This window comes from Oratosquilla oratoria, chromosome 33 (genome assembly GCF_046742065.1).
Source record: "Oratosquilla oratoria isolate Oo_2021 chromosome 33, ASM4674206v1, whole genome shotgun sequence".
Classification (NCBI taxonomy): domain Eukaryota; kingdom Metazoa; phylum Arthropoda; class Malacostraca; order Stomatopoda; family Squillidae; genus Oratosquilla; species Oratosquilla oratoria.
Genome location: NC_134809.1, coordinates 41,599,002 through 41,609,947, shown reverse-complemented (window position 1 = coordinate 41,609,947; position 10,946 = coordinate 41,599,002). Strand labels below are relative to the sequence as shown.

At 38.9% G+C, this 10,946-nt stretch overlaps 1 protein-coding gene across 1 annotated transcript in view; it reads right to left on the bottom strand.

Moving 5' to 3' along the window:
• The window catches only part of LOC143017969 (glutamate receptor ionotropic, delta-2-like), a 25,726-nt gene extending 15,154 nt beyond the window's left edge, over positions 1–10,572 (bottom strand). Inside the window, exons 1-6 of the mRNA XM_076173007.1 lie at positions 10,568–10,572; positions 9,996–10,089; positions 8,844–9,002; positions 6,820–6,911; positions 4,315–4,388; positions 3,528–3,797 (exon numbers count right to left, since the gene is read on the bottom strand). Coding sequence (XP_076029122.1) covers positions 3,528–3,797; positions 4,315–4,388; positions 6,820–6,911; positions 8,844–9,002; positions 9,996–10,089; positions 10,568–10,572 — 694 coding nt within the window. The remainder of the gene's footprint in view (positions 1–3,527; positions 3,798–4,314; positions 4,389–6,819; positions 6,912–8,843; positions 9,003–9,995; positions 10,090–10,567) is intronic.
• Between the last annotated feature and the right edge of the window lie 374 nt (positions 10,573–10,946).

Genomic DNA, 10,946 nt, shown 5'->3' with positions numbered 1-10,946 from the left:
GTTAGATGATAAGAAATTTTCATTAAATGAGATGCTGAAGGATGGAAGTAACTCAGTATGTTGGGAAGAGATGACAGTGAAAAGTGGAGAGGATCAATGGGAAAATGTATTACTCGACATAACTGTAGAACATACAATGACACAACGGGTAAAGGCAACACTAGATTTAGAAATAATGAAGAACCATCAAAACTAGATTTATTATTTACGTCAGAACCTGAAATAGTAGACAAAAGTGGAAACAAGACACCAATTGCGAAGAGTGACCACATACTACTCGAGTTAGAATTAAAGGAGGAAATAAATATAAAGAGAAATGAGAAACACATAAAAGAAGACTGATGTATGGTAAAACGGACTTTGAGAAACTTAGAAAACTTTTTCTCAAAGCGAGTTAGGAAAACTTTTACAAAGAAAAACACAAGTGGAAGAAAAATGGACGATTCTGCTGAAAATCTATAAAGAAGGAATGGATAAATATGTCCTAAAGCAAAAACAGGAAAAGGGGTACATTAAGTGCTGGTTTAAAAAAGGGCAGTGAAGCATAAGATAGAAGAGACAAAGCTTGGAAGAGATGGAGAAAAGACAGGAATCCTAGAAAGTGGCAATTATATGTTAATCAAAGGAACGAATATGTAAAAATACGCAGGGAAGGAAATTGTAGCTATGAGGAAGACATAATAGAAAAATGTAAGGATTAGCCAAAGCTATTCTGTAGATATGTAAATGGGAAACTAAAAAACAAACAGGAAATAGTGAAACTACGCCAAGGGAATATAGAATACACAGAAGATATCGAAATTGCTGAAGTCATGTGCAAACACTTCAAACCGGTTTTCACTAGAGAAAAAATACAACATCGGGATGAAGGGAGAGAGGTGAAATCCTCCCCCCATAAAGGAAAGAAATAATGGATCAAATAACGAACCTTGATGTCAGGAAATCGCACGGCCCGGATGGAATAGCAAGTTGGATATTAAAAGAATGTAAAGAAATAGCAGACAAAGTATACAACATAATAAGTTGCTCACTCAAAGAAGGAAAAATGCCACAAGACTGGAAAAATGCTGATATCGTACCAATTTCTAAAAAAGGAAATAAGGAAGACCCAACAAATTACAGATTGGTTTCCCTTACAATCACAGGTTATAAAAATAGATAAGTAGATGGATCAAACAATTGTAGGATAACAATATACTGAATCAGAGACAATTCGGATTTAGACAGGGAAGATCATGTACCACTAATTTGATCTGTTTTTACTCAAGACTACTAGATATAATACATGAAAGGGACGGATGGGCCGATTGCGCTTTCCTAGATCTCTTGTGTTTCACACACACACACACACACACACACACACACACACACACACACACACACACACACACACACACACACACACACACACACACACACACACACACACACACACACACACACACACACAGGAGTAGTCCTCACTCCCGCCCTCACCTTTCCTCTGGCCGTCCCACGACCTTACTGACCCGCAAGTAGTCCCATGGGACACGCTCGCGACCCAGAGCTTCCTTGGGGCCCACGGATGGGACAAAGCCTCCTTAAGGAAACACGTGCAGCCCACCAACCTAAGACGAACTCTGTGTGGCCTCCAAGGATGACCAACCAGTGCTAGCGTCTGCCACGTGAGACACCACAAAGCCTTTATGAGAAACACATACTCTCTGTGTTCGTGAGTCACCGGCATCAGAACGTTTTTCTCCGATTTCCCCACGCATCACACTTGACCTCACGCCAATTAGGAACATGGGTTATGACCTGCCCGTGCATATAAGAGCTGAATGGACGCCGAAGATTCAGATCGCCTCGGAGCATCTCACGTGAGCCTAGCTCGCTGCTCATGTTTTCTTACTTCCTCCCCCCGCCCCTTGTTCCCTCGCAAGCAGATCGCCTGGAAACACGACTTGAAACACAGTCGTCACATTCCTCACCGTCTCGTCCCCTCCCCCCTTTTCCACCCTTAACGTAAGCCCCCCCCCCACACACACACACACTGGTGCCCAATATTCATTGCTAAATAAAACCAACTCTCTCTCCATCAGGGTTTGCCTTCAACCAGCCTAACATTTGGCTGCCCAACGTGAGGTAAGACTACCAGCCTAACACACATCTTCTGCCGGATGATGTTCCCAGGAAAGGATGCCAAGCTACCTGCCCTTTTTGGCAACAACCGTTGTAAACTACATGGAGTATAAATACTGGATTAAGTCATGGACCCAACCTTTCTGCTGTAAGATGTTCCCATGGATACGACGAAACATTGCAAATACCGATCCCTTTGGGATGCGCCATTACAAGACTACCAATACAACTGCAATAGGTATGTAAATATTGGCAGGATGAGAACGAAACTAACACAATGCCTAACCTATCACCAAAACAACGGAGCTATCAAGACGTATGACATCATTTCACACAACTGACCACTAACAAGAAAAGACTTGAACCTTAAATCAGTTATAAGAGATAGCGGGATCCTCATAGACTGTTGTTCTCGGAAGCCTTCTATATCCAGGCTACACATCTATCATGAATGTCCCGGTAAACGACTTCCAAGCCTTGTTGATGTAAGGCAACTGGCGACGAGGTCAGTTTGTCCCACTCGGAGGGATCTAATCATCAAAGTTAACCTTGCATCGAGCTATCCTATTGGCCCGTGGCAGTCAAGCGATGAACACATCACAACAATACTCTCTGTGATCCCTATGGCCAATATAAATCACTTATCTTGCATTTGATACACAACTTTCTCCTTGATGATGAAATCGGACAGTTCCGAAACGTCGGCAACAGTTGGATACCCGCCAGTTAAACTCAACGAATGAGACAAGAAAATTGTGCGCTGTATAAAAAATATTTGTAATATATCAATCAAGAAAGAATCCTCTTTAGCCTTCAAACTTGTCTGCCCACAAAAAATATGTATATAGTGGTCGTGGCTTAGTCAAAGTACTCAACCACTTCATACACACTGAAGTTCAATTAACACCCCTCCCATCTCAATGCTTTGTGGATGAAGGATCATCCCTGTTCTCCGGCAAGCTGCTCGGGCCGAAGGCAATGTAAGGAGGCACAGCGCTTACAGCATGACCCGACAGCCAGAGCTGGTTTGCCTCCATCATTTTATGTGTGCTATAGTTAGGAAAATGCACCCACGCCTACCCAAATGGGGCCACATACCTTTGAGAAAGCGAGATCCTGGGACGACAGCGCAAAGTCGTACCCGGAAAAAATGGCGAACTTGCCCTCTACGACATCATTAAATGCAGTGCCATATTCAGATGGAAGTACAACACCGGACAGTCCTGCATACACACGCCCATACAGCGAGTCCGGGGGCGCCTCCTTCAAATGGAGAGGGAAATGGGAGAGGAAGAGGAGGTGTGTTGGGGTGGTATCACTTTATATCTGTGGCCAAATGGCATCCTGAGAAAACGCTGTGGCAAGTAAAATAATCAACATACATCAATGACACTCACCCTAATGACTTGATGTCAAATAATTACACACCAAATGATAACACACATAAATGATACTCACCCTCATGACTTGATGGGGCAAATTCTCAAAAGGTACTTTCCATGAATACACATCTTGGTCAAGCATCTCCCTAATGTCTTTGAAGGGGATATTGACACTGGGACGGATGAGCATGGCCTTCAGATTGGACTTGTAAACTGTGCTCAGGACGATGCCAGCCAGGAGCCACATGGCAGCAATCATACGACCAGATTCTCCTCTTGGGTACCAACCCATCGCTGTCAGGCAAGGCCAAGGAAGATGTCAAAGCTTTGTTCACAAGGAAAGGTAACAAAACTGTGGTTTCAGAGACTGACTAAAGCAACCTGAGTTTCACTGTTCTTGAAATAGTAGAATTAAACATTCCTTGTATATTATGCATACGTACTTGTAGTATTGTATATTTATTTTGTATATTGATTTTATCATTGTCACTGTATATCTATTTGCGCCTTTTTGTAGGAGAACCAAGACCAATTGTGTATGTTTTTCCCGCGCTAAGTGAGCTTGTCATCAGTTAGTCTTGGTTTCGTCTCCAACGTGAGAGCACGTATTGTCTATGTAGTGCTGTGCAATTACTAATTACTCATACTCAATGTTTCATTGACCACCACTATTACATTCTAACCTGAGAAGTTTCTTTCCTCTAAGACCTGAAACAGCTCGTTTGTATTCCTGAACAGACATATCCAACCTCATGAAATATTCAATTTCACTCTAAAATACTGTAACTTCATACACATTGTATGTACTTACAATGGGTGAGAAGCAGCCCCAGTATCCAGAGGAAGTATTTATCATAGTAGAACCAAATGGAATAAGCTTTGGGTCTGTAAAAATATAAATAATAAACGTCATAATCAGGGTGAATCATAGATATCTGAGTAGTGATAATATATGTCTACAGATCTACATGTGTATATATCTATACATCTATATCTATATCTATCTAACCATATATATATTTAAAATGTCACCATACCTTCACATAGCGCACAAAGTAATTTGAATAATCTAGAATGCATTTTCACACCTCTTAGTGCTTCTACAGTGTGAGGTAGGTGAATGGACTTTCTTTTCTATCAGGTCTGGGAATTTATATACTCCATCGGTTAAGGTGGAGCAATGTCTTCAGCCTCCTATTCCACAGAGCGGCGAGGACTTAGCAACTTGGAAGCACTTTTATGTCCTGTGACTGTATATTTAAACGAGGAGATATTCCCATTATGAATAAAGGTTCAGGGATATAATCACCCAGCGTCAATACCCAACTATAAAAGAAATAAGGAGTTTCATTGGAAAGGCTGTGACCCACAAAATAATGTATATATTTTTCTACTGTGCCCTGGGTTGGGGCTACAGTGGGTTTTTATGTCCTTCAGTCTTTTTCAAATTTTCTCATAACCTTGTGATATCCTTCTGTCCCAAACCATAAGATCTTCTGTCAGTGTTGTTCACTTGAACATCGTGATCATGTGACTCCCTGATCAGTACTTGACCTCTCCTTGTATGGTTTGTCTGGTAGGCTGGCGATCAATTTGAATATAGTTTTTTGTATTTCCTCGACCTTATTCATATTCTCCAATTTGCGCAGAGCCAAAACACCGTTGTATATTACAATCTGACGCGTATTGGGCATTCTTATTTTTTCAACATTTCTCGTTCCATATAGTGAAAAGCAACTTTTAAATTCACCAACAGCGCATTTCTCGCTCATCATATTAATTTGTTTGATGACAAATAATTCATGATCAACACTCCCAGATCCTTCTACTCTTTTGTTTTTGTAATTGTGTCACTCCTATCTAAGTAACTCATTCATGGCCTCTGTACCTTTTCCCATTTCCAATACTTTTCATTTTTTAGTGCTGAATAATTGTCCACATTTAGCCACATTCATATACATATTCTGTCTAAATATTGTAATATTTTACTTTTTTCATCTTTTATTTTCTTAATGGTCTTTGCATTATCTACAAATATATTATTATTGCAGCTTAAGCAGGAACATCATGGGTGCCATTAATTATCCTGCCTGGCATCTGTTGATCACTAACTTCCACCATGTTATTTTATCCTTTAATAATATCCTTGTGTATTAATCTTTCGGGAAATCCCACGTCCATTCCAGCAGGTTTATCTTAAACCTTCCATACTAGTCATCTGAGGAATAACATTTATTCTTTCTCCCAGACCTAAGTACACACAATCCACTTTGTCCTCTCCTGTAACATCAATTGCTTTTAAATAAAAGCTTAACAAATTAAATACACATTATCTTTCAGTAATGAAACCATATTGATTGTTTGCCTAAATATTCATCTTTTTAAGGTATTCAACCCATCTATATTTTACAGTCTCCGCACATAATTTAGCTATCAATCTAACCAAATGTGCTTGTCTGTAATTCGGGAGTTTCTCTTTTCTACATCCTTTATAAATTGGTACAACATTAGGACCCTTCAAATCCTGTGGCATTATCCCTTCTTCTATACAACTCACAATTAGGTTGTAACTCATAATCGACCTTTGCTCCCTGTCTTCCATGATTATCCAGTTTGAAATCTCATCAGAAGTAGAAACTTCCTCACGTCTACTATTTCCTGTAGTTTACATTCTTCCTTCGATTCCATGTCTACCATGTACATAATCTAACCCATAAGAACATAAGAATGAAGGAGACTGCAGGAGACGATAAGGCCAAATAGGTTTATCTATGCCTTGACTGGAAATACCACTTTCAAAGTTCCTTTGGGTTTTGGTGTATTCATTTTTATCTCTTTTGTATTGTATACATTTATGAATGCATATATGTATGTATGTATGTATACACATACTTCTATGTATATATATGTGTGAATATATGCATATGCATGCTGGTCTTACAACAAAAACGTTTAGTCTGGATGTCTTACAACAAAAACGTTTAGTCTGGATGTCTTACAACAAAAACGTTTAGTCTGGATGTCTATATGTACCTTGAGGAGATAGGTAATCCAGACATTAGAAGTTAGTGAACATTAAACGAAATGAGGCACACAATGTATTAATAAAACTTTAGTTAGCATGAACCCCTTTCAAGCTAGGTAAACAAATTCCTGTCTATTGCTAGGCTGCGTCATCTAGTATATCTATTTCTTTTAATCCCATCTGAACCAGATGGCATTAATCTGAATTCCTGTCATCACTGAGCTCTTCTATCTGGTTTTGTATGATCCCTTCGGCAGTGAAGAATTTAAGAGTGCAGGAAAGTTCACTTACCGAGACGAGGCTCCATATTTAGTCCAGCCCCACTGAAGCGTAGCAGTGACAGCAAGAACGATGACAAGCGTCAGTAACATATACATCCACATCTGAAAAATGAACTCTTGAACAGAACTGAATTTTCAGCCACAAAGGTTCATGTTCCAGCACAACAACAGCATGGGCGACCACTTTTGTCGGTAGATTTAAAGGAATGAGTTATTATTTGTGTGCTATGACCCCAAAATGTATTCTTGTACTTCATTGATATGTATACGTTGGTATATATCAATCATCAAAATTATATATGCATATATATATATATATATGTATATATATGTATATATATAAATATATATATACATATATATACAGTATATATATATGTTTGTGTATGTGTGTGTGTGTATATACATATACATATATATATATATACATATATATATATATATATATATATATATATATATATGTTGAAATATGTAAGACAGATGAGTGGATGGGTGGTGAGATAAACACAGGGAACCGTTTAGGGATTAATTCTGACGTTTCGTCCTTACCAGGACTTCTTCAGAGTACATGCACATTCAAATCATTCACCCCCTAAATACCCGCCGAATCTATCCGCGTTCCACCATGATCGACCTGACCTCTCGTCCTCCTACGCTCTGCCTCGCGAAGTATCAAGCGGCTGGCCGTCTTTGTTAATTTAATAAACCCATCGCGGTGGTTGTTGTTTGGATGGGAAGCGATGTAAGCGGATAGATTCGGCGGGTATTTAGGGGGTGAATGATTTGAATGTGCATGTACTCTGAAGAAGTCCTGGTAAGGACGAAACGTCAGAATAAATCCCTAAACGGTTCCCTGTGTTTATCTCACCACCCATCCACTCATATATATATATATATATATATATATATATATATATATATATATATATATGTACAACACTGAATGGGTCCCAGTGATTAGAGATGAGGATGCCGGGTTCGAGTCCTGGGCAGTACCACATTTCAATTTCAGCATGCTGTCCTTTGATGGCTTAGAAATAAAGTGCATTGTGGTTGTTAATACACACACACACACACACACACACACACACACACACACACACACACACACACACACACACACATATATATATATATATATATATATATATATATATATATGTGTGTGTGTGTGTGTGTGTGTGTGTGTGTGTGTGTGTGTGTGTGTGCGTGTGTGTGTATGTATATGTATGTATGTTGTATATATATATATATAATAGTAGGGTAGCAGGTCCTCTTTCAGGCAGAAATTATTAAACTTTGCAAGAGCTTCTGCATTCACGAGTTTCTTGCTGACATGTTCAACTTTTCTAATACTTGAACGTTGAATATCGTTGAGTTGTCTTATTATGTGTCCAGACTTCATTTGGAATGAATGTAAAGACAATACTAACTTCTTAATTTTACTAGTAGAGCTTTCGCCCAACTTTAGGCATCTTCAGTATTCAATTTGTACTGAAGATATCTAAAGTTAGGCGAAAGCTCTACAAGTAAAATAAAAAAGTTAGTATTGTCTTTACATTCATTCCAAATGAAGTTTGGACACATAATAAGAAAACTCAGCGATATTCAACGTTCAAGTATTAGAAAAGTTGAACATGTCAGCAAGAAACTCGTGAATGCAGAAGCTGCTGCAAAGTTTAATTGTATATATATATATTATATATATATATTTATCTGTGTGTGTGTGTGTGTGGGTGTGTGTTAAAATATATTTTTTTATATGTATATACATATACATATATATCTATATACATACATACATATATATATATATATATATATATACATATATGTATATATATACTTATATATATATATATATGTGTGTGTGTGTGTGTGCGTGTGTGTGTGCGTGTGTGTGTGCATATATGTTTGTAGTGAAGAAGAGAAAGAACATAAGAAAGAGTTGCAGTGCTAGCTGTACAGCTACTGAAGGTAATCAAGCAGTCACAAAGATGTAGGATGGTTAGGCAGATGGGACATATATACCCAGAAGGTGTAGGGTTTGATGAAGCCCATGATGTCCGGCTCGAGGACAGGTCTCTTGAAAACAACCCTCCACTCGTCAATGAAGAGCGGAATACTGAAGTCGACGTGTTTGGAACGCTCGTAGCTGACTGAATAGAGACTCAACGAAGCATCTGCCTCCTACAGAAGGGTTGACGAAGAGCGTCAGCTTTCAGGAACATGAAACTTTTTACTACCTAATTCTACTTGCATGTTTAATTTTGCTTGTAGCCAAGTGATGTCATTCACCCGGCTGGAATTCTAGTAAAGGGAAAAGGATGAGTGTTATTTTGATAGTGCTGCCCTTTCACAACTTAACTCTACTTGCATGTTTATGATTTGCCATCAGACAATATTATTCACCTGATGGGAAACCCCAAGGACTGAGAAATTTATTCCCAACTTTATTCTCTTTATTCTTCGAAACTAAAAGCTCACTGGCTTGATTGTCGATCATGGTCTTATGGATTTCTCCTTCTCAGACTGGGGTTCTCCTCAACTGAATAAAATCATGTGGTGTTAGTTTGAAAAAGATCTATAACGCCTCTTTCGATCTTGAAGGAGAATGAAGAGGAGGACGGGTGAGAGAAGATCAAGACAGGAAAGAAATGAAGAGAATACAGAGGAGAAAGAAGAGGGGGCGAAGGAACAGGAATAGATTAAGAAGGATAATAGGAAGAAGAGGGGAAAGAGGAGGAGGGGGAGGAGGAACAGAGAGGAAATAAAAGGAGGGATAAGGGAAAGTGAGAGGAACAGAAAGAGAACAAGGAGAAAATAGGGATAACAAGAAGAGGAGAAACACTTACTTTATCTTTAGTACATAAGAACATAAGAATGAAGGAGACTGCAAGAGACCATAAGACCTACACTAGGCAGCTCCGTATCCATCACCACCTGTCATCCTCATCCATAAAGTTGTCTAATCGTTTCTTAAAACAACTGATAGTTTCAGCGCTTACTACATGGTTACTAAGTTTATTCCATTCGTCGACCACCCTATTAGTAAACCAATTCTTGCCTATATCCTTTTTAAATCTAAATTTGTCCAATTTATAACCATTACTGCGAGTCCTGCCCTGTTATTTTAATATATAAAACTGTGCATGTAGTGTGTAGGATCTTGAATGTACTTGCCTGTCGTTTGAGCAGCCCCATGACGCCTGAGTAGGACCCGTTGGGCTGTAGAATTCCCATGAGGTGGGCGTCAGGTGACCGAACAAGCTCATAACTGCGGACAAAAGAGGTTCATATCTACGGTAAAGGTGTACATATCTCACATAACAAAAATAAACAAAAATGGAAAAGAATAATGAGAGATATTAACTCTTGCCACAACTTTTTATTGATTGGAAACGTACAGCCACAGTCAAACCAACAACATTTCTCTATTTTTTTTTCTAGTCGGATTAACATAACATTTGGGATCATCTACGTTAGACCTCCTGCTTATACTGGATCGGTATTTGCGATAGTGGAAGAACAATCTGTAAGAAAAAGAAAGGATTGAGGGCAAAAGTGACTACCGTCGAAAGGGGCAAAAATAGCCACATGGGAGTAAAACTGGCCACTATCTTTGTCACACACCTAATTATGACAGACAGACATGGAAATAAAACCACCAACTACTATATGTTTTGTATAATTCCTCCCTTTATTTTGTTGACAAACATAATTTAGCATATAACAAAGACAATGACCAATTTTACCCCATGTGGCTACTTTTGTCCCTTCCGACGCCACTGTTATATAGTAATCGTGTCTCAGGAGTTCTGCGTGCGGCAAGTCATCGCGGTTCGGGAGGCGCGGGAGATAAGCGTGGGTACTCTTGTTGATCCAGTTTGCCAACAAACTTGGGAATTTTTGAAGAATTAGTAGTAAAGACAAGCAGAAAGTCAGATCTTTTAAACTGAAATTAAAAATATACGAGATGAAATCAGAAAAGAGATAAATTCTATTAGAAGGAAAAGTATGTGTAGGTATTTGTGTTTGTGTGGAGTATGTGTGTGTGGTGTGTGTGTGTGTATGTGTGTGTGTGTGTGTGTGTGTGTGTGTGTGTGTGTGTGTGTGTGTGTGTGTGTGTGTGTG